The sequence below is a fragment of the Paramacrobiotus metropolitanus genome, unplaced genomic scaffold (genome assembly GCF_019649055.1).
Source record: "Paramacrobiotus metropolitanus isolate TYO unplaced genomic scaffold, Prichtersi_v1.0 Parri_scaffold0000021, whole genome shotgun sequence".
NCBI lineage: Eukaryota > Metazoa > Tardigrada > Eutardigrada > Parachela > Macrobiotidae > Paramacrobiotus > Paramacrobiotus metropolitanus.
In genome coordinates, this window is record NW_026570241.1 from 207,498 (window position 1) to 230,397 (window position 22,900).

The 22,900-nt window shown below is 41.1% G+C and overlaps 5 protein-coding genes across 5 annotated transcripts; 3 read left to right on the forward strand and 2 right to left on the reverse strand.

Annotated features, from left to right (window-relative positions):
* The first annotated feature begins 5,525 nt into the window (after positions 1–5,525).
* Positions 5,526–9,749, forward strand: LOC129586666 (paired mesoderm homeobox protein 2B-like). The gene is made up of 5 exons (XM_055479991.1): positions 5,526–6,105; positions 6,739–6,935; positions 7,001–7,287; positions 8,543–8,862; positions 9,455–9,749. The coding sequence occupies exons 1-5, from the start codon at positions 6,015–6,017 to the stop codon at positions 9,682–9,684; spliced, it is 1,125 nt and encodes a 374-aa protein (XP_055335966.1). The 5' UTR covers positions 5,526–6,014; the 3' UTR covers positions 9,685–9,749.
* Positions 9,750–10,862: 1,113 nt separating this feature from the next.
* LOC129586641 (traB domain-containing protein-like) lies at positions 10,863–12,756 on the reverse strand. The gene is made up of 3 exons (XM_055479966.1): positions 12,426–12,756; positions 12,150–12,250; positions 10,863–11,733 (listed from the first exon to the last, which is right to left on the reverse strand). The coding sequence occupies exons 2-3, from the start codon at positions 12,166–12,168 to the stop codon at positions 11,012–11,014; spliced, it is 741 nt and encodes a 246-aa protein (XP_055335941.1). The 5' UTR covers positions 12,169–12,250; positions 12,426–12,756; the 3' UTR covers positions 10,863–11,011.
* Positions 12,757–16,036: 3,280 nt separating this feature from the next.
* On the reverse strand, positions 16,037–18,339 carry LOC129586561 (E3 ubiquitin-protein ligase NRDP1-like). Its single transcript, XM_055479863.1, has 3 exons — positions 18,117–18,339; positions 17,647–17,920; positions 16,037–16,521 (listed from the first exon to the last, which is right to left on the reverse strand). Exons 1-3 carry the CDS (start codon positions 18,210–18,212, stop codon positions 16,355–16,357), a joined length of 537 nt encoding a protein of 178 aa, XP_055335838.1. The 5' UTR covers positions 18,213–18,339; the 3' UTR covers positions 16,037–16,354.
* Positions 18,340–18,514: 175 nt separating this feature from the next.
* LOC129586576 (39S ribosomal protein L9, mitochondrial-like) lies at positions 18,515–21,201 on the forward strand. The gene is made up of 6 exons (XM_055479890.1): positions 18,515–18,946; positions 19,014–19,182; positions 19,800–19,924; positions 20,046–20,197; positions 20,601–20,699; positions 20,824–21,201. Exons 4-6 carry the CDS (start codon positions 20,105–20,107, stop codon positions 21,079–21,081), a joined length of 450 nt encoding a protein of 149 aa, XP_055335865.1. The 5' UTR covers positions 18,515–18,946; positions 19,014–19,182; positions 19,800–19,924; positions 20,046–20,104; the 3' UTR covers positions 21,082–21,201.
* On the forward strand, positions 18,839–20,096 carry LOC129586458 (39S ribosomal protein L9, mitochondrial-like). The gene is made up of 4 exons (XM_055479720.1): positions 18,839–18,946; positions 19,014–19,182; positions 19,800–19,924; positions 20,046–20,096. Exons 1-4 carry the CDS (start codon positions 18,839–18,841, stop codon positions 20,094–20,096), a joined length of 453 nt encoding a protein of 150 aa, XP_055335695.1.
* Positions 21,202–22,900: the final 1,699 nt, after the last annotated feature.

Here is a 22,900-nt window from a genome sequence, read left to right on the forward strand (position 1 = left end):
ATTGTTAAATACTGACGGTGGTTCGGCACAGCAAAATATTGTTGACAGTGGACAGAGATATATACAGATTAATGATACAGATTACAGAATACCTTTTGAAAGGTATTCTGCACATTTTAAAAGGTACTGTACTGTTACCCTGCACTTGCCGAAATTTTGTACAGTATGAGCTGTACGATACTGTAACTGTGTGAGAGCTAAAGCCTCTTGCGTTCAGTCAGCAGACAGCCGCCTGCACGCAGTTGCAGGTCTACATGTGAACCGTGAATGGCGACTGAACGCGCTCGTACAACGTACGTCTAGTTGAACCACTGAAACTTTCGGCAAGTGCAGGGTAACAGTACAGTATTCTATTCTTATGATACATCAAATTTGATGTATCATTATTTTTAATCTTTCCGGACATTCAAGTTATTGAGTCTCCTGGCAAGGCAATACAGAAGTTCAAAAATATAAATTTTAGGTCGCAGATAATATATGTTTACGAATGTTTACGCTCTGTATAAACATCCGAGATGCAACATGCACATGCGCCTGCTTGTCGACGGCAATAACTAAATTATGCAGTTGAACATTGCTGTCAAAGCAACTCTTATTAAATGATTTTTACTGCAGTTTAATAATAATTTATATTTAACTCGTTTCGTTTGCTACTTGGGAAGTGTTAATACGCATTCAAATTTTGCTGTTTTTGTCAGCCAGCATGGCGATCGATCGTAAAGATTCGCATCTGCCGATCCTACTCCCACCGTCCATCGTAATCCGTTTTTTCATGTCCCGCCGGTGCTGGCAAATTTTGGTTAAGTGTAAGTGTAAACTAATCCCTGACAGTGTCCCGCATATCCGGCTAACTAATCCCAATTTGCCGGGTCTGGCAATCGGATTATTGGTGGGAGATCCTGCTGCGTCTTGGCAGCGGAAATGAACCCCGCGTTATATACAGAGAGTCTGTATGTGTACCCTGCGCCGTTGCACTGCAGCGCGATGCCGGCCTCGGCGTGCGCGCGCGTAATTCTCCGATCGTCACACTGCACAGTATAATTGTCTCCAAGTGCAAGATAAATTGGCAAATTTTAATGGATTGACTTGATCAGTGCATCATTAATGGACTGCAAGTGTGACTGGAATTGTATTATTGGTTATGTGTGTGTGTATGTTAGGTTGGCGTGCCGTGCCGGCAACGCGGCAACCAACGCCGGCGATCATTAATCTCTTCCATTGAATAAAAGTTTTTGAGCGGCAAGTGTAAATGTTTTGAGAGAGGTTTTGTGTGGATGCCGTATAGGAAGAAAATGCCCAACGCCTGACCCCATCATTATCCCACACTTAGGACAATCCATAAATTCTCCTCTTTTTCAAAAGATCAAATGAACCCACCAAACGTCACTAATCGGCAAATCGACGCTTGACCTTTATCAATACGCCTGCTTAAATTTTTCATAGAAGTAAAAAGTGTCATGCAATGAAATTGTACTGAACACTAAAGAGGTTTATTTACGTGCAAACACTTATTATTACTTTGCAAAATATTTGACTGATCTGTAGTTCACTAGTGCGAACCTCTTACAGTACTTTACCTAATGTGAATAATGTTTACTTAATATATCACATCTTGTCCATAGGCTGCAAACTATTGAGTGTTATCACGTAATAGGGATGCATTACACTGCCACTGCCTTCAGGTTTTCGAAGTTTTGCGTTTTGTTTCGTATTCTCATGTACATTTTTAGTAAAAGTATTTTAAGATATTTTACTGCATTTTTACATGCAAAAATTATTATTATGTAGTACAAATTAAAATTAACGATATTTTAGAAAGGTCACCAACAAAAGCCCTTTTACAAACCATTTGTTGTAAAAATTTGCAGCTGCAGAATCGATGTGGTGTTAGTGAAGTGTATAGAAATTGCCGCGTCTGTCATAATGTTATTAGTGCTGCTGATATTAGAGATACAGATCACTAATTATCTTTGATTAACACCTGACTAAACCGGTACCAGCACACGAAATGAATGGACTCGCTAACGACTCGTAAACAAGTGCACTCAGCGTAAAACGAGATCACAATCTAATTGACTCTTTATGTAGTGCAAATTGGCTTCGTTGATCAGCGGGATGAATGTATCTCTAACAATTACGATTGCATATGTGTGTATACTTTGAAATTGTGATAACAACGCATCTGCTCAATATGAATCCACATTTGTCGTCTTGTGCAATCATGCGCAACGCTATTGTAATGATTAATTCAATACGTACGCGGAACGCCACAGTTCATTACCATCTGATTATTTGTAAGCAATCTGTTAATTTTGAACCGCACAGAGATTAAAATTCATTAAACTACTATGGGATGATTTTAACATAATACTTCATAAAACATATGCGGTATGTATCTGTATGCTGCACTAATGGGTTAGTATGGATATAGGTTTAAACAAATTCATTTACAGTCGGTCACTTTTATCAATGAGGATAAAACTAATACATTTTTTTACATCTGCATGTTAAATTTACCGCATAAACAATAAGTACTTTACCGAGTATGCGTTATTCTGCTAACTTAGCATTTTTCGGATTTATTAAAACAATAAGCAAACGCCCTTGAAATCGCGTGTAGTGTCGTGGTTATTTTTTTTACTTAGTTCGTACGTTATATCATCAAAGCTTCGATCTGTTATTCGAAGTTCTATGAATGAACACATACTAACTAATTCATTCATAAGAATGCATGTGTGGCGTTGATTATATAAACAAAGCAGCTATTTCGTAATTTATGCTAATTAAGTTTTTGCTTAGAGTACACACTACGCACTAGAAAATGTGAATAAAAGCGGAGTTTTACTGGAAGTTGAGGCATGGTGACGTGGTGGCTTTTCCGTAACATTATTTTTGTGGTGCTGTACTTAATTCTAATTTCTAAGCAATCTAATCTTTTGCATTTCGGCGTATTACTACGCTATGGGGATCAGTGACAGGATAGTTCTGTTCCTGCAGCGAGAAATGTTGTTAGTTGATTGTTGCAGTGGGCATGCGCTCGGTGACGTGCTGGGCGCTCATTGATTCCATTCCCCAATTGAACAAGCTGTTGCCGGTAATACGATAACAAATTCACAATATCGAATTAGCACACATCATTGTGTGAATGTGCAATGTGACAGGATTTGGCGCTGTTCATGGCTCCCTGAGGGATTTGTTGTTAATATTATTTTACAAGTAAAATTGTTTGCCGTTAGCATGTTTAATTTGCTATGGGTATTTATTTCCCCTGCTCTTCCCGGAGCTTGACACCTATTCCGGCTCTCGGATGGCCCCGGCATTTTAGGTCAAAACTCTACTAATCAGCATCGCTAATATGAACTGGAGCTTATACTGTTGTATTACTGTACACATGTATACACCGAAGGTCACTTACTATTTTATTTGTTTCTTACGGTGACTGTATTGTATTTCATGTGTACACGGTACACAGAAAATTGTTCCGAATATGTAGCTACGCTTTACAGTCAACACAGTATAAGTATACTGTGCTAACTTCATTCTAATTACACTCTGTAGTAGAAAGAAATTCGAAAGTGGATTATTGTTAGCCCCATACCGTACAGTGGAAGAACGGCGCAAATTTTGAATGAATTCCAGCTTATACAGTGCTGTGTGGTGTGGAGCACAAGGAAAATTGTAGTGCAGTGGCCGTCTGATCTAGACTAAATTATGCATGTAATTAAAACATCATGAGATCTTCAAAGCAATAGCAGCAGCCAATGTATTGGTTAAGTTACTACGAGTTGGAGTTTTTTTTCTAACCACATCTGAAATAAATTTATCGAGTGTGAAAAATATTACATAATATTTACATTTATAATTACCCATCGCTGATACAAAAATGTTTGACCGATTTTCCGATTTTATTAAAAGCGCATTTCAAGACAGATTTATGTATATTGTTGACAGTTCAGTACTGCAATTTAAATGTGCATCCAAGGGATTAAACTACAAAGTACAGTATGTACTTGTATTACGGGGGTTTGCGCACAATCACATAGCTGTGAAAAAATTTCAAAAATTAAAAGCATAATAAATGATTACGCTCAGCAGTTATTGTTTCCATTGGTTGCAATAATTATGTAATTCAGTTTCCTTCGAAACCATTTTTTTTGCGAAACCTGAACAACCATTAAAGTTCAAATCGAGTTATAAGGACGAAAAACAAGTTGTATTGACGATTGTCAATTTGTCATAGTGTGCTTGGAGCAACGATCAAACAAGATTCGGGGCTGATTAGCGCAAAGAAAATCGGTTTAGCCCAGTCAAGTTGTCTCATCCCATCGACATCCGCTGCAACCAGCCGTCCCTCGCTCCGTCTATCCCCGCGTCAAAGTCACAAAATATTGAGTGAATTTCCCTGGTGAATTGAGGAGCAATCAAATTATGATTTTTGATACAATTTTCACATGTCTAATTTGTTCTCGGCTAATGGACTTAATGACGCATAATGTCATTCTGAGCCAGCCGCTCGGGCCCAGCGGGCCGTCCACTGTGTGTACACAGCCTCGTTCTCTCTCATCCTCTCTCTCGGTCGCGCTGTCACTTGCGCCATCACTGCCGGCCAATCGTCATTCATTGCCGCATCCATAACATGTGGTATTTAATACTTTACAGACAACGGTATAGCCCTTCTCTCCCGGCGTCTCTCTCACCAAATGATCCGTGACGCGAATAAACCCGATCAAACTCAACTATGCTCATCCTAATTTCCATGCGATGATACTTTAATTCGAGTACAATAAAGCCGCCGGAAATACTCCTTTCCCTCGTTTTTCTGCCTTAACTCTGTCCGCACTGGCAACTTATATTCGCCGCAATGAAACGGACCGTAATTCAAAAAGTCCCATACCGCAACCGAACCGTTTAAAAAGCCGTTAAGAATATAAAGTTGTAAATTTTATTTTTTCAAAAAATATTTCCTGAAACAAAATAATAAAGGCTTTATTATAAAGCAGTCCTGCAACAAAGCAATTCAATCAAATACTTACCCAAAAACAAGTTGAGTGTTTTTGAACGAGTATCTGTGGTTTTAATTTTAGATTAAGCTGTCGCAAGCGTAGAATCTGTATATTGTACCTACGTACTAAGTACTAAACAACTTAATAACCTACTTAGGGTTTTTATTAGGATCATGCGCAGCGATAAACGCAAACTGCACTACAGTCCCACCTTTTTTCTAATAAATGAGCAAGTTGCAGATGCCGTTGCCCGTTGGTAATTAATAATATATTTTTTACCAAGTATACCGATGTTGTAGTATCTACTAAAGGTCTGATTTTTTTGCAGTCCGTCGGTTGGCTACGGCGCGCTGCTTTGCTGACTGCCCAGCCAATCAACAGCCGGCTTAATCAACACCAAGCGCTGCTCCGTGCCGCATGGGCCGCATCCAGCGCAGCGTCCAATCCACACCGGATTTTCGGCTGACAAAACAAAGAGCGGAATGCCGTATTACAAAGCCATTGCCGTTTGTCCGGAAAAGGAAGTCGTGTCCCATTTGAGATTAGATCAAATACGGTAATAGCCTCAACTGGCGCGGAGCCATAAATGTCCCCATTCGGCTGCGCCGCACTGGCACTCATTAGACGCATTTAACAAGACCATCAATTTTTTCCTCGACCGGCATTTCACTTTTTCTCCCATAAACGCTCACAGATCTATCGCTTACGCCATCAACGATCTTCTATGTGAAGCACTGTTGTGTGTGTTTATCCCATTTGTCCAGCTAAATCGATAGCGGCACGCATTGGCGACAAATCTCTCACGAGCAGTGTGAATTTTCCTTTATGATTAATCAGTGTGTAATGAAGTTTCCATGTCAAGTGGCGACGTGAATGGGACTGGCACCGGTTGGATACTGCTTATATAAACAAACGTCGATCTCGGATGCAAAACGGGAATCGAGTTGATCTTTAGGAAAGCTTCAGGCAGTACCGGCGCGTCACCTGTATGCGTATTGATAGGTCACTACGATGAATATGTTTTGTTTCCATTGTCCGCCGCTGTTGTCGCAACAGCTGCGGCTGCCAACGCTGGAATATCCTTGCCTGCCGCATCATCCATGTAAGTTGTCATAATGCAGGAGCCACGTGTTTATTTTATTAATTTATATTATCGTGAGCGATTTCTTTGATTGCCAGTTCCAGCTTTTGTTCTGCATACGTAACTGAAGTGAAAAGAATTGCAATAGTAATTACAAAGCACCTATATGGCCAGTATGCAAGCTTTAACACAGTTTTGTCATTAGAACAGTAACAATACAAATTAAAAGGTTAATACATTTCTATTCGTATGAAAAGAGGCTTGATTACAATATGCTAAAGGCGATTTTCTTCTTTTATATTATTATTGTAATAAAATTTCATTAAAAAGTTATGGTACTTTTGCTTAAATCCTTTTTTACGACAAAAAAGAATTTACTTCTGCTTAACTTTGTTGTTTTGTCGCAATCATTCACTTTCACAAATTCGACATATACATACGACCCTTGCACTACGAAATCTCCATGCTGTTATCATTACTAACCTGTGGTCATGTCCTATTGCAACAAAGAACAATAAAAATATGCGAACATGTCCCTTAAATGTCCCCAAAAGTATACCTTATCTATCTAATTTAATGACGCCTACGTTTCTGTGGTTTAGTAGAAGATTTGAATTTCGATGAATACGAGTACAGAAATGATTCTGTATGTAGATCCATCCATAAGTTATCCACACTCTGATCTACACGACGATGCCTATCCGCGTCGTAAACAGCGGCGCAACCGGACAACCTTCACCGTGCAGCAGTTGGAAGAACTGGAAACGGCGTTTGGTGTTACACATTATCCGGATGTTTTCACCCGGGAAGATTTAGCCATGAAAATTAACCTGACAGAAGCCCGCGTTCAGGTAGTCAACTGAGTCATAGTCATCCATATTTCATCCATATTTATAGTCATCCATATTTTTCTTAGGTTTGGTTTCAAAATCGGCGAGCAAAATGGCGGAAACACGAAAAAATTACCAGTGACAAGAAGAAACCACACGATGACAAAGATAATGAAGGGCGAAGGAGCTCCTCCGCAGCATCACACCGTAGTGACGACGAACATGTTGACCTTTCCGGTGATGACATGTCAGAAACGTCTTCGGTGGCATCGTCTGTAGGAAAAAAGAAATATGACGACAGAAAACATTCGCACATGGAAATTAAGAAGAATGTCGTGGAACCGGCATTAAATTTCGAAGAAAAGCCAAAACTGTAAGAACTACTATATATAGTATGTACTTTCTCCGTAATAAGTCTCATGAGCAAAATAGTCAGAATAAATTACTTCATCCAAAATTTTCATTCGGCGAGCAATTTTCATTTCGAAGATTTTCTGAACGCGCTTTACATGCATGTTATACGTATATAATTTGGTTGAAATATTATAAGGCGACATTAATTTGTAAAACGTCAGCGACAAAAGAATAATATTGAAAATTTTGGCTTTTTTAAGCAATTCGTGCGAAAGCAGCGGGTATTTTAATTCATTACAGCATAAGAGTTATATTGACGCTGATCCTGTTAGACCCAAGAGGATTTTCAGGGGATTCTGCGCGGCAAAAGTAAACAGATTAGCCGTGTGTAGGGTGCTTCTAAGCTGCGGCGCGAGCAGGGAGGCGCGTCTGATTCAATGGATATTAATGTTTAATTACTCCATTAAGGCAATTTTTTAATTTACTTTCTAATGCCGCTGTGATCAGCGCGGAACCAGCTTGAATCATCGGCCGTGAGCCGGAGAAGATTGGCTTAACTTGTAGTTAATGTCGACGCCAGCGTCATTAATCGGATCGGCTCTGTGATGTGCACAGCGCCTACGCAGTCAGCGTCGTTGATTAGATGGCACAATTGTGCGCCGACCAATGACTGTGAATAGCGGGTTCATTAAGCGCAGCCCGGCTAAGTCGATTAACGGTTACGAGAATGCCATGCTTCATGGCATCATCACTGCCAGTCTTCGCTATAATAGCAGAAAACAAAACTGTATCTTATAATCGCTAACATGGCAATAACAGAAAATTTCCAAAAGGAAATTTGACGAAAAAATACAGTCCGTTTTGCGAAAAGGAAATCTGAAAATACAGCACGCTTCTATGAATAACACAAAACTAATATAAGTTCTGCAAAATACTTCAGGATAGAACTTTGAAGTTGTATTATTGTCCTGAATTATACTTGTATCTGTGTTATTGTCTGAGTTCTGCAAAAGCAATTTCGCCTTGTAGTGTTTGTAAAAACAGGCAGGTATATACGTATGTGCTTGCAGACGCAAAACATTGTTATACTGTGCCGGTGCGTAACAAATTTCGTTAGCAAGGAAGCGATTTTGTAGAGTAAGGGCGCTCATGATCATAGGGTGTATGCGGATCATTAAGTCTATAAGATTCACTTTATCAGTACAGTATTCGTAATTCGTAACTGAATTTTAAAAATTAATTTGTTTTTTCGAAACACTAATTCCAAATTACAGGGAAAAGATGTTGAGCGCGACAGGACCGATGAAAAGCGGGTCCGGTGCAGCAAAACAAGTGCACACACCGCCAGCAAATCCCAAGCGACAGCCGTGCAGCAGTGCCCGTTCCAGCTGCAGTCCAGTGCCGCTGCTGGCCAGCAGCAAGCCTGCACTGTCACTGCCGGCAGCGGCCAGCACGGCTCTAACCATCACGACCACTCCGCCCACATCAAGCGGCCTCATCAATCAATTCGCACGGCCATTCTTCCTGTCGAGTCCCAGTGGTGCGGCAGCAGCCGCTGCGGCGGCGGCGGCGGCCGGATCTATGTTGGTGCGAGGCAAGTATCTAATAAATGCTATCTTTCCACGATCATATTTGTGGCAGTTGACCAAGAATATCATGAAGTATCATATTAATTTTTATGATTTAAACTTAAAAATTGCGTTACCGAAGCTGAAGGCTGCGCGCTGCAGATTACTGCATGATGCTAGCAAAGTCCAAAACAATGCAGGATTATGACTTGTACATGTACTGCCTACTTGAACTGGAACTTTCGGAGTGTTATGGCATGTTCTTAGTCTTACCCTGAACCATCCACATTAGCTTCAGTTATTACAATCAATCTTTATAACGCAATATGTACAAAAATAAACTGAATTTTTTGGTTGGTTAAGTTTTATTGAAGTTAATTGTTCATTTATACCGGCTTAACGAAATATCTGTTAGCGTATGTAACTAACGTTGACATTTTTAGGTCTGTTTTAGATCATTTTCAAAACTTTAGACATTTTTAGGTCTTAAGAGCTTTCAAAACCGCTGTTTAATTGTTAATTCAAATTAATAATACAAACACATCTGATGCGTCTGCAGAAAATTTAGTTAACGGTTAATCAATGGCTTTCTTAATGAACTTGCTCCGTTGCATACAGCACCGGATTTCCTTAATCAATACTTGGCCCGCGCCCATGCTCCGCCCCATCTGAGCGCCGCTTCATCACTGTATCCGGCGCTGATGCGCTCGCCCTTTGAGGCCCTGGCCCCACTGTTCCCCGGTCGGTCATTCCCGGCGCCCGGTGCCCACTTTGACCAGAAGACCAACAGTGTCGAGGAACTGCGCCGCAAAGCCAAAGAGCATGCTGAAATGTTGGCCAAGAAATAAATGGCATACTAAAGAAACTGCCTACTGCATTTATACAGGATATTAAATTTAATTTTACCATTGGAAGTGACATAATAAAAGTAAATTATTGTCAGATGATGCCGACTTGTACGGTTATGTACTACGTACGGTACTAGGATCCTAGTTATCCGTTATCCTAGTTATCCAGTCCGGACTGGATAACTGCTGTATAGGAATGTGCCGTAAAATGTCGTAACAATCATGTAGAAGCTCGGGAATAAAAGGTTGTATATAATTATTACCTAAGAATAATCAAGTAAGTAATCAAAATTAAGTAATAAAAATTACAATAATCAAAAGTTCAAAATTCCATACAAATTACCTTAAGTACTCAAAATTGCATGTAGCGTAACTCAAAATTAATAAGTTACACGTCTAATTGTACACAAATTAAATTAACGTATACGCCCTTACTATAATGTGCAAAATATAACGCTATTTTGCGAAATTATAATCATATGTTATCGTTAGACGTTAACTGGCCACAATATATTTGTAACAAATATTTGTATATCTATAATGTAACATATATTTGTATATTGTGGAAAATTAAATATACCGGTAAACTGAAAAGTGCACGGAAGTAAATAACATAAGTACTTATTTGAAGCGCTTGTACTAAAACTGTACTTAGGATTAATCGTAAATGTTATGTATGTACTTCCGTGCGAACGTTTCGATAATCATGCAAGTAGTTTTATTAGTCTTTACATGTGCGTACTACCACAATTGGGTATAATGCCAGTAGACTGAACTGGCAGCGGAAGTTGAAATACCCACCGCAGACTGCACAGTCGTCATAATCATGTATTCATATTCATAATTACGCTTAAATATTCATCACTTTCCTAAATACATGCGAGATAAATAAATGTTTTAGCCTTCTTCTTTGCAAGGACATGCGGAATACATTAAATTTCTTAGTTATTTTTATAAGTACATACGAGATTCATATCTACATTTCTTAGGCCTTCTTGCAAGTGCTTCCGAGATAGTACAAATACAACAATTATTACTCGTATAACAGTTGTACAAGTAATACAGGTATTGAACTTGATCTTCAATGGTAAACATTCGAATTCTGGTTTAACAAGACTGCCTATCTGATTATTGGATTTCCCGTTCATTACGATTATGAAAACAGTTTGATTATTCTAATTTATTTTGTCACCATTAACAAAACACCACAACTCATTAGGTTTTGCTTAACAAATTATTCAAGTTAGTAATCAAAAACAAGGAACAACATCACCGAGATTCGCCGTTCTTTCCTTGCGTACGCGCAGCGTGAAACCCTGGCTGGACATTAACGTAGCAGCTTCAACAGAAATTTCCCGCCGATCAGGAGCCACCCAGCCGGCATAACACCGAGCGCATGCATCTGCCGCGGGAGCTTCGGCGGAACGGCCAGCAGCTTCTGGCGCCCTTCCGGTGACAGTGGCGGACTATTCCAGGCACGTTTGATCCCCGCCACATGGTTCATTCCCACGACACCCACCGCCACCCGGCCCCGCGGACTCTCCATCGTCAGCAGCGGCTCAGACACGCATCGCTTCAGCTCTTCCGCCAACAGTGCATCCCGCTCCTGCAGGATCGCGCGGTATACCGTAGGACACGCCGCCGCCAGGATCGCCGCGTAAACCTGCAGGTACGCGCTGCTCTTCCGCTTCTCCACCTCGTCCAGGCTGTTATGCCGCATTTCGACCAACCGGTACCGGATGCTCTCCCACAGGGATAAGGCACCATAGGCCCGTTGCTTCGTGATGCTCTGCAGACGATCCCCCAATACCACGCGGCAGCCGGGGATCTTGCCGGCTTCCCGATAGGCCACGCGCATATCTCCGCCCGAAATGCCGAAACGCTGGGCCCGCTGCCAGGATAATTTCAGCTCCCGGAACATCTGCGCAGCCTCTAGTGCGGCGCCTAACCGCTCGTCTAATGCGTGGAACTCTTCCAGGGACAGTTCACTGATTGAATTCAGTTTACGCATGGCTTCATCTTCGTCTACAGTTAACATTTCTTCCCGCTCTGTAACAATATCAATATTCCAGAGCGAATAATCCCATCGTGGGATTAGGAAATTGTGCATGTGCCATGTACCGTACATGGATAATTAATAAAGCATTATACAAATGAAAACTCTACAGTATACGATTATACAGTAGTCATTATACCGTATATGATTACGTCATTATACGTACATGATGTACGGTATAATCGTATAGAGTTTTCATTTATTAATGCTTTATATAAATATTAATTACATTTAATTTTTTAAATAATTCTATCTGGCAGATAGGCAAAAACAAAAAATAAAGGTTAAATACATATAAGCACAAGCTTAAGACATTTAATATACTTAATACATTTAGTATACGATATGTTATTTATTTACTGATTTATTGAAAATTAACATTATAAATCGGAATCTGTTCAGGTCGTACCGGAACACAGCTCCAGCATCACGCAATCCGGTTTCAGCGTCCGAATTGTCACAGCGACGTCTTCCTGGCTTTTCCCTCCAACATGCGCCGTCGATCCCCACCTAAGATTCACAGAATTAGAAATTAAAAAATAGACAAATGATGAGAAATAAGTAAATACAAAATTATCAATAACCGCATGGAGTTTTTGAATCTTATATCAAGGATTCAGTAAAAATAAGTTAGTAACAGTACGATAACTGTAGCGGACAGCTGCCCACAATCACGCGCACTTACAACGTAAGCTCGGCCACCGGATGGATGCTGCAGCATGGTCACGGTTTTGGGCAGGACGGGATTGACGGGACGGAGCTTGGGTCGCAGCTGCTGGAGGAGAACCGAGAACGGCACGCTGCCCGTCTCGAGTGGCTTCGGATGGTCACAGCCGTCTTCCATTGTGCTAGACAAGACACAAATCACAATCCAGACACGGAGCAAAAGTGGCGATAGACAGATACAGGTAGCAGCTGCTCTGTTCCAGCTTTCAGATGATTGTTATTCAGGATCAAGTAAAGAAATGGCAAGACAGGAACTGCGTGAAAGAGAAAACGCGGAAGCAGCCGAAAGAAGAGCACAATTGTCAATCTTCTTGGGAGTTCGGTGCCTGCTCGATGCTGCATGCGCAGAGTCACGCCAGAGTGCAGATCTATCGGCAAACAATGCTGCACCGCCAGGCGTCGGCGGTTTTAATTAAAATACTGCACTCTGTGCACTGTGTGCAGTACGTACAGTACGTAGTACAATGCGTATAAAGGACCATCCATAAACTAGGGAAGTGCACCGCTGCAGGCTAGCACTAAAAGACCGAAGCGAAGCCAGAAATTTCCGTAAGATGGTCCATTCTGAACAAAATCTTTTCCTGTATTACGAATTTTCGTCCAATTTTGAATTCACATATTTCTAGTCAACATTAAAATCTGCTGCCTATATTATGCAGTTTGAATGATTTGCCAACAACCTCAGAACGAAAGTTTACAGTAGAGCATTTTAGGGAAGAAGACTGACAAAAATTCCACAGATAAAGCACGTCCACGTGTAGAGCTAGCACAAGCAGAGAAAAATTATCAAGTTGTGTTAGTTTAAAAACAATAATTACTGTATTTCTTCATAAGGAGTACACAGAAATGCTTACGAATTACTTAACTAAGGAGTACAACCGAGTACTTTTTACAACCATAAATCTTATTCCGCCCTTAAAAATACATGTTGACCCATTTGAGGGAAGTATGTCGGTCCCTGTTACCAAATTTTGTACACAAAACACTTTGTTTAACTTACAGTATTCCCAAACACTTTTTTGGTACCAAAATTCTCTCCTTCCCACTTTCCACCCGACATTCATTCAATATTGCTGACCCACGTTTTCATCAGATTTCGTCGCTCAACAAACTTATTCAAAACCTGGATGCTAACTTCGGCAACATGTGATTACACGGAAAGAATTTGCAAAACTATAGCTATGTGTAGGTCAACAGCAACTGGCCAAGCCAAACAAAAATTATGCTCGTTGGGGTACATTAGTACCCCACTGCGGGCCCTAATAAAAACGTTGCTGCTCCAAAAAAATTATTAAATAAAGAATTTACTCATTGATTCATTTCGCATAAAAAGGCACTAAATAAAATCACTAAAGGAAAACAACCAATAAGCAAAATCAATAACTTACTACGATTTTCATAAAGGAAAAACACGAAGCACTGGAATCGGACCGTCTGCAATGTTAAAGAAACCGGTTTTGCACGTTGACAAAATTCAACAAATTTGAAATTTTTACAATGCCGATTTGTTTTATTAAATACACAGCAGTGAAAAACACACAGGCATTCCCATAATATCGGGGGCAAAACCAGTCTACCCGAACCGTCTCCCTGCACTGCTGCCGTCACCCGGCTGGAGATACTTACGTTGTGGCTAAACATGGTGTTATGTACCGCGCCCGATTTAGCCGTAATTATTATGTGTTGCCGTAACGTCACATTCCAGCCTGGTGACGGCAGCAGCGCCGTAAACCGGCTCCACTAAGACGGTTTTCCCCCCTATATAACCTCACACTTTACTCTGGAATAATAATATATATAGGGTTTCTGCTATTACGTAATGCGTGAGCAGCGTGACCGACGGACAGATTATTGCGTGACCGACATGACCGACAAAAATTCCTGTTATCCTGAACATAGAGGACCTTCGCTTCGCTTCGGTCGATTACGTAACGCAAGTAGGGGGAGGGGGGAGCCTTTGAAACGTTACGATTTATGACAAAGGGGAGGGGCTTTTACAATTTGTTACGTTTTGTTAAATTTATGACATCACAATGGTATAGCTTATGGACGGGTTTTGATTTAATTACGTAATGCTTAGGGGAGGGGATCTCAGTTTTGTCAGCGTTGGTGACACAGGGGAGGGGAGTATTCAAAACCGTGAATTTTAGCGTTACGTAATTTATGGATGGCCCCTAACTGTATTCGATCTGCCATGTACGTACGTACAATGTAGGACTAAATGGTAGCATAGCCCACACCCAGCATTTTGTACGCAAGCGGTGCAGTGCACTTGTACGAAACGGATATTTTGAACTCAGTCGTACAGTGCACTGCGCTGCATTCGAACTGAATGTGGAGATGTTGGGTATGCGACCATTTTGTCCTAAGCTGTAAGCACGACAGCCAATCCCTGCCGCGCAGAGTATTAATTTTATAGTAATTAATTTTTTAAGATTGAAACCGGCCTTTTAATTTGCCAACAAAAATCAAAAATTAATTAATGGCGTTTTTTAATGCCTGTCAGTTGGCACGCTGCTCGACCTAGCTGTGTAAGTTCAAGTACATGTACATGTATTCAAGTACATGTACTTACTTCTGTTGTAAGAAACACCACATCCGTACGTGCGAGCTGGAGCAGCGGCGGCAAAGACTGAACAGGATAAAGAAACCAAGTACCGGAACATCACCCAGGACTACCTGTTCAGCGCTTCGGGCTTCGAAACGCTGGGACCTTAGGTACGGCAAGAAACCGGCGAGGCACGATCCTCACGAGCACCGGGATAGGTATTTGCGCCAGCGTATCAGAATAGGAATCCAACGCGTGAATGCGGCCTCATTTCAGGAACAGCTCCACCGGGAGCAAATTTAGATCGGTTGTTCCTACGCGGACGGAGGATGTAGATGTAATGTGTACAATTAAATCTAAATCGGTTAGATCTCCTGAGCCTATTTTCTGCTGATTGAGTGTACTGCTTTGTGATGTTCATTGTTTTTCTCTAAAGTGTAACGTACTGATGAAATTCTTTTGTTTTCGAACGATTATTGTACGAATTAATCAAAAGAAACAAAGTAAGTATTAACCTTGAGTACAATACTACGTATGTGTACCACTTTTTACAGTTTGGCAGAACAAAATTAATTAATCGTAACAAAACACTTTACATTTAACAGATGGATTCAAGACGACAACTGCATATATATATATGTATCACGCAGAATCAACAATCAGAGACAACCTAATCACCGAAAGCCGCAAATGCACCTAAAATTATACAAGTCTTCACAGCCGCCAAAAAAATGGCACTGCATCGTGATATAAAGTCGCCACTGGCAAGCATGCTAGAAAATGTTACAGTATAGCACTCGTATTCTTGTATTGTACATGGGGTTAAAATCTTTCAAATTATATAAATAGGTATAACAATTAGGAGGCCAATATAAATAGGTAATGAGGATATAAACAGGCCAAATGCACCAATATAATGAACTAAATTAGTGTTTTTCCTACAAATCCAGGTGTGTTAATTTACGTACCTACAATGAACTGCAAAGTGCATTTGGAAAAACGTACTGTAAAACTTAGGCGCATTTATTTTATTGATATTTCACGCATAAAAGCCTCATGAACGGAAAGAAGCTCTGTCAGCTTACTGGTTAGCATACTTTAACAAATATACAAACAAAATTATTCAGGGCATAAAATGTGAGTATCGGCCATCTGTTAACGAGAAACATAATATTGTTAGAAAGACGAAATTAAATCCAACTCTGAGAATTCGAAACAGCAACGGATAAGACGCAAAACGTTATACCATTTGTAAAGATTCACGCAAGCCATTCGCTATGTACAGTGGTACACTATTCAAAAACATTCATGATTCATCCAACGGACGAACTGCAAAACGTTCACCGGTGTCGGAATGCGGCAAAAATCAGCACCACCACCAGCATCACAACCACCAGAATGGCCGATGTCTGCTCCCGATCGGTACCGCGCTGGCGCTGATCATCATGGGGACCGGGATTGAAACGTCCACTCGACGTATCACGGTAAGCTCCGCCATTGGCCGGCTCTGCAATCGGAGAAACCGACGATAAAATTAATACCGCACCAAACTTGGGAAAGCGAGATTATCCACGTGACCACGTACACAGTTTTATTGTTAACCGACGCACAGTACAGAATTTTATTAGTTAATTATTTAATGAACGGGATCAAATTTAAGATTATATCGTATTTTCTACCAATACAGGACGGACGTTTTACAAAAACAAATCAAGCCAAATGAAATTGAAAATAATTTCTCATCGTTAGCAATATTATTTTCACAATACATGATACATCCCAACGATTTCACTGCTCTACATTCGTCCAAAACGCATTGAAAAGAGATTAGCGGCAAACAATCAGAACGAGGTAACGCGGCGGTCACCGGAAGCGCCACAAACCCTGAGTTAATAACAGATTAAAAACACCACTAACTGAAATAAGATAAAAGAGCGAACATTCCCTTATAAAGATAAAATTAATCAAATCGCCCCTTCCGAGAAAATAGTACTTCTATATCCGTACACCGTCAATACCCTTTTTTAAGCGTGATAATTACTGACAACCACCAATTTCATCCTGTACATAAACCACAAAACAGCACCATTTCCGGTCGTAAAATTACAGCTTCTGTTTACTGCAACCACGCGACTTATACGACTTTACGGCTATGGAAGTTATTTTAAACGAAAAGTATAACGAAAGGAAATCGCTGCATGAAATTAACAAATTCGGTTAGAAATTATTCTGAAAAACAGTGACGAGACTTGATAATCATCCAAGAGAAGTCGTCAAAAACCTCAGCAAATAACATTAGGGTAGAAATACTCGAAAGTCGTGCAGACTCGTCCTGCACTTTACTACCATACTGTCGCTCTCCATGCTTAGGTAACTTTGCTTCTACACTTTAGTACTATTCTATATTTACTTCAAAAATATATTCTATCTGATCAGACGCCCGGTCAAGTGCGTATTATCAAGCGAATCAAAATGAACCCTGCGTAAAGTCCAAGGAATGATGTTGCAATCTCGTCCTCGCTGCAAACTAGACGCATCCGCTTACGACTCAGTAGTTAATCATCCGTTCAAACGACATCTCAACGGAAATTTAAAATTTCCGTCCGTATTTTAAAAAACGGTCAGACTTTACCCTCTTTGGCGAACTTTGAATTCTTCTTGTGCTTGCAGTAGCGCTGGTGTTTATCAATTTGGCTCAGTGGAGAAACAAAGCTGCATCCTCCGTCCGCGTAGGAACACCGGATCCGTAGTTTCTCCAACAGAGCGGCGATCGTTCGGTTGGGAGGACGGAGATAGCAACGATTGTTGGCCTGCTTCACGGGATTTCTGTCCAGTGGACATTCCGATTTCCCCTGGAGCCAACGGGCAATGCAGCTTTGACAGAAAATGTGCTGGCAATCCGGCAACTAATGCAGATAAATGTAAATAAGCCCAAAAGTAAAACCAAACCAATGTAAACATGGTAAAGAAGCTATCGAAAAATTCAGAATGCTCCAAGCGGTCGTAAATCCGCTGCGAGCAACGAATTCTCTGTAACGAAGTGAGAGTAGTCTAATCTGGTCTACGGAATCGTAGCCGGTTGGCGCATGGATAAAATCTTACTTCAACTGGATGATCGAAAACATCCATGCAAATCGGGCAAACGAGCAAATCCTTGTCAACAGATCCTTCCTCGAAACGATTTATATCGTATCCCATCGTACTACCAAAGTATGTTAAAACTACTTAAATACAAACTAAAAAAAAACTTTAGATAGGTATTTGGCATGAACTGTAAAGTTGTAAACCTCGGTCCCCGAGCAGCAAAACTAGAATTCAACTTGCAATTTTACAAAGCGTTTGGAACAACTCACAGCTGGGAAACGAAAATCACAACATTGGGTGGCGTGGCGTCACGGGGCTGACATACGAAGGGGCGCTCGCCCGCCTGCACTACGCTCTGGCCACCGCAGCCCTCGGGCAGCAAGCTCGTTTCGAAATGCCTCCATAAACATGTTTTCTGTTTTCCCGTATTTTGCTATTTTCGGGTTCTTTTCGATTGTCACTTTGATCCGGGAATACATGATTTTTCCCAAGTCAAGTCCGACTGTTCAAAAGTGTTCATCTTCATAGCACTAACTGTGGTATTCTTTATCATAAGAATGGCGTAGTAACGTTAACATTGAGCGAGTGAAGTCACTGAAGAGTGAAGTGATACGTTTTGCATTGAGGAGGCTGGAAAAGCCATCGTTGATTTCGTAGTTTCTTGCTTCAGATTGTTTTCGATCGCTCTGATCTGCTTGTAAATATTCTGCGATCATTTTTATTGTGCCACTAGCTGCAGCATGGCACACTCCGTTGCTCGCAGCCTCGCCATACAGTCGCGTGCGCTGTGGTCTGTGTCGACCAGATTCGCACCGAGTGTGTGCTGCTTCTCCACGACGAGCTGTCAGGTACTCGACTGATCCTCGCACTTGAAGTCCTGACACCCGCGAAGAGGTCGTTATTAATTGTTTTTAGGACACTTGGGTAGTTAAAGTACAGCGTCCGTATGACTTCCGAGACCCCGATTATCCGAAACGGCGTAAAGCCGATCATCTGCACATGGTGTACGATGTCATTGAGAATACCCACGATCCTGCGCATCCGCCGCGGAAGATCGACGTCATGCTCACCGGCGACGTGCCAGGTTAGTTAGAATCCATGAGTATGGAACTATTATTTTATGGAGCTATTATCACGTTAAGCGCAGATATTTGCGGAGAATTGTCATTAATAATGTCACTGCAGTTGTTTGATTTTACTCGTATTCCGTTTCAAGAGAACATGTGCCAGTTATGATTTATCACCGCTTCCTGAGACTGCGACTAAATAACTAACTTCAGTTCATAATTTATTCTGGCGCGTACCTTTAAATTTGTTACTTACTGCAGTAAATTTTGGAAATTTTTAAAACTAAATTGTTACGATTCTTGTTTCGATTTTCGTAGTATTTCTTTCGCTGGATCCACTAAAATACTTAGTTGAACAATGTTGGAAGTAGCTTGTTCCGAATTTTTATTTTTCATGAATATAGTTTTTGCTGAAGCCTGAGATGCCTTGAATAGTTTATGAATGTGCAAGACTGCAACTCAAGATTGACAAATTGATATTTAAGGGTGTTCGACTTCTGCTGCATCAGTAGGGAGCAGGTCTTATTTGACTGCTATTTAATTTTTGTGTAAAAGAACAATTTCCGTTGATAAAGGGAATTTGCAAGGCTGCGACGCTGCTCCTGTGTGTAAATTAAATTTTGTTTTCTTGCAGAGCTTGGCAGAGTGGGTGATATTGTATCCGTGACCAGTGAGCAGTTTCGACGATTTTTATTCCCGGAGAAAAACGCGGTCTATGCTACGCCGGAAGCGCGAGCCAAGTTTGAAGAAAGAAAGAAAGTCAGTAGCGTATTACTCAGAAATTAAGAAAAGAAACTCAGTAGTAAGCGCACGTCGTCGATCGTGCGTAAGCGTCTCAGCTGAGGTGTAACAGTAATCCACTGCTCGCATAATGTTGCAGGCGGCGAAAGCGGATCCGAGTTTGGAGTCGAGTTCCCCACCGCCCGACTAGCCCAGTCCATGCTGAATGATACGGTGTGCAATGTATTCCTCAATCTCCACACCCCCTGGACACTGGAAAAATGGCATATTCGAGCTGCACTGCGCCAAAATGTAAACATTCTTCGCATCATAATATTTTCTTTTTTTTATTCACTTATAGTTTTCTGCGTTCTTGAATTTTTAAATTTCGCTGTCTCGTTCTGTTGCCAGCAGCAGAGTGTAATTATACCGTGCATTACAGTGTATAGTGTATACATACAACTCATAGTACATGATTCATTGAAAACCTGTTATTTTGTGAAATTGTATTTTAATCTGGATGCAGAAAATATGAATTTAAAAATGTAAAGTTTAGCTCGTAAATTCTGATGTAAAATTTGGCTCGAGGCAGTGCCTTTTATTTTTCATTCATTGATCTTTTTCACAAATATTGAGCTGCTTTTTTAATGCTTAATTTTTCTGCTTTGCAGAAATTTTTTCAGTTCTTCAGTAAATTTTAGTATTTGAATTTTAGGGAATCTGGGTGCCCGACGAAGCCATTGAACTGCCCAGCCAGGAAATCACTGGTCCACATCGCGATCAGCATGGAAAATATTTCAGTATTTTCCTTACGGTAATCAGATTGCACGGATAATTGTGCTTCAGTTAGCCCGGTTCTGGTGTATTGTGTTTATCGTGCCTTTTTTTAATATAATTTTTCGAAGCAGTGCTCTGCAATGCAGACATTTGTCTTGCAGATCAATAAAAAGGAGCGTGCCTGTGTGCTGTGTCGGATTGTCTTATTCTGCCGCGATCCATCCGAGATCCTGCCGGAATTAGATCTGACGGCGGAGAAGCCTCTTAATCCTGAACCGCTGTTTCCCGGTGCAGTTGTGCCGGAGAACACCCGATCCGGCGTGCGTTGGGATCGTTCGTTACTCAGCGACGAACCGCCTCCCTCCAATTTCACTTATGTGCCATTACCTGTTGACATCACCAGGGTTGTACGCGAATAGCTGTGAATGATCATATTGTGCATTGTCGTGTATTAAATGAGGTTTCCCACGATGGAAATGTTCGACAGAAAACATTGGCTAGTTCCCTGATTGGTAGCGGGTGTAAAAAGCTGAAAAAAATAGAAAAGAATACAACAAATTCTTGGTTGCACATACAGTACAAAAGTCTGTCTTCAGTACGAAGTATCCTGGATACAGATTTCCTCGTATATAGGTTTGGAAACCCGTTTAAAAGGATTTGATTGATTTCCCGGTCACATGGTGAGCTTGGGACGAACTGGAGTGTCTGTACGAGTCGGCGGCGAAAGTTACAGTAACAAATCGGTACCGACTACCGATAGTTGAGTCAGAGTGTCATATACATAGAGGTTTAAATTGCAGTTTTGAATAGCAGAATTGACTCGTTGCGAACGACTGATCCGAAATTTGCAATTAACCATTCCATTTCCGGCTCCTGATTCCCGTGTCCCAGCTCAGAGAAGAGTATTATATTGGTGAAAATTGCTCCTGCCAACTGCATGAATATTAGAAAACAAACAAATCGACAATTGTACAAACTGAACACTACTCGTACACTATCGCATCTGCAGGGTACAATAACATAAATCTGTTGTACAGATATGTAATTGTACGCCTACACAATACAGTATTAAGCACTAATCCGTCAAAGGTCATCGGTCAACTCACGCTTAGGCAAAACGTTCGGTCAAGGCGCAAACCTCCAACAGTGAATCCTGGACATCCGACCTCCAGTTTTCGTTCCAGTTTGGCGTAGACATCCGTATCGTGATTCGAAATTATTTTCGTAACAGAATATAGAGCCGGTAAAATTCCCGCTACCTAAAGAAAATGTTGCAAAACACACAGATATGCAGTCATGTAAGCAGTTCTGCGTTTTCTTTTTGCTACTTACATTTTCGTTCACTTTAGTAAATGCCACACCAACGACACCGAGCTTAACCGCGCCACGCACAGCTGTTAGAAAAGAAGGAAAATCAATTTTCTCCTCCTTGGCATAACGATCGCCAAGACGATAAGCTGCTGCTAAAATCCATGTGAGATTTTGCGAGGTATATGCTAGGTTGAACAACGAAAACTGCCGATTGAACAGCGCCATACTCCGGCAAGTATTCCAGTATGATGCTAAATAGCCATTTAATCTGCTGTCACCCGCTCCAGTTTGCGCCAATTTCGTATTTAAAATTCGAAACACTTCGGAGTACAAAGCGGCGGTAAAGATTATGAGTGTTTGTAGGATACGTTCCCAAACGGTGTCAATCCGCCATATAGCACAATACAAAGCCGTCCAGAAAAAGCAGGCATTCGAGCGACAACTTTCTACACCGCGAATATAATTATGCGGAATGTCATATGTCACAACGTTAACGCCAGCGAATGCAATGGTCAGTGCAATCCAGAATCCGAACGGTATGAGGAGGATGCACCATTCCCTTTTTGCAAGGTGCGCGCAGATTTCTTTTTCCATTCCCTTAATTAGCAGCAAAGTCTGTCGGCTAGTTCTCCAGCCGATCCAGACTGCGTAGACTGTGACCACCGAGTCGAACAGATCGCATAAATAAACCAGGATGGCGTTGAAACTGATCACCTTGAGCTGTTGTGTGTAATCGTGAATTTTGTAGCCCTGTGTTATGATAGTGGCGAGGGCTTGAAGGATTCCCAAGTAATTAGCCAATCGCAGGAGGCGTCGGCTCAGTAGCAACGGAAACTGGCTAAATCCCATTGACCACAATACGGTTAACCACACGATGTAAAGTTTGCTAACAAATCCCATTCTCCAAGAACAGGAATAAGCCAACAA

Bases quoted from the DNA above. Each gene is read 5' to 3' on its own strand.
- LOC129586458 (XM_055479720.1), top strand. From the start codon at position 18,839: ATGGCACACTCCGTTGCTCGCAGCCTCGCCATACAGTCGCGTGCGCTG. The intron at 19,183-19,799 runs GTTAGTTAGAAT...GTTTTCTTGCAG, and splicing joins GCTCACCGGCGACGTGCCAG to AGCTTGGCAGAGTGGGTGAT. The intron at 19,925-20,045 runs GTCAGTAGCGTA...ATAATGTTGCAG, and splicing joins AGTTTGAAGAAAGAAAGAAA to GCGGCGAAAGCGGATCCGAG.
- LOC129586666 (XM_055479991.1), top strand. From the start codon at position 6,015: ATGAATATGTTTTGTTTCCATTGTCCGCCGCTGTTGTCGCAACAGCTG. The intron at 6,106-6,738 runs GTAAGTTGTCAT...TTCTGTATGTAG, and splicing joins TTGCCTGCCGCATCATCCAT to ATCCATCCATAAGTTATCCA. The intron at 8,863-9,454 runs GCAAGTATCTAA...CGTTGCATACAG, and splicing joins CGGATCTATGTTGGTGCGAG to CACCGGATTTCCTTAATCAA.
- LOC129586561 (XM_055479863.1), bottom strand. From the start codon at position 18,212: ATGGGATACGATATAAATCGTTTCGAGGAAGGATCTGTTGACAAGGAT. The intron at 17,921-18,116 runs GTAAGATTTTAT...TATCTGCATTAG, and splicing joins TTTTCGATCATCCAGTTGAA to TTGCCGGATTGCCAGCACAT. The intron at 16,522-17,646 runs GTAAAGTCTGAC...CTCCGATTGCAG, and splicing joins TTCAAAGTTCGCCAAAGAGG to AGCCGGCCAATGGCGGAGCT.
- LOC129586576 (XM_055479890.1), top strand. From the start codon at position 20,105: ATGCTGAATGATACGGTGTGCAATGTATTCCTCAATCTCCACACCCCC. The intron at 20,198-20,600 runs GTAAACATTCTT...TTTGAATTTTAG, and splicing joins GAGCTGCACTGCGCCAAAAT to GGAATCTGGGTGCCCGACGA. The intron at 20,700-20,823 runs GTAATCAGATTG...TTTGTCTTGCAG, and splicing joins ATTTCAGTATTTTCCTTACG to ATCAATAAAAAGGAGCGTGC.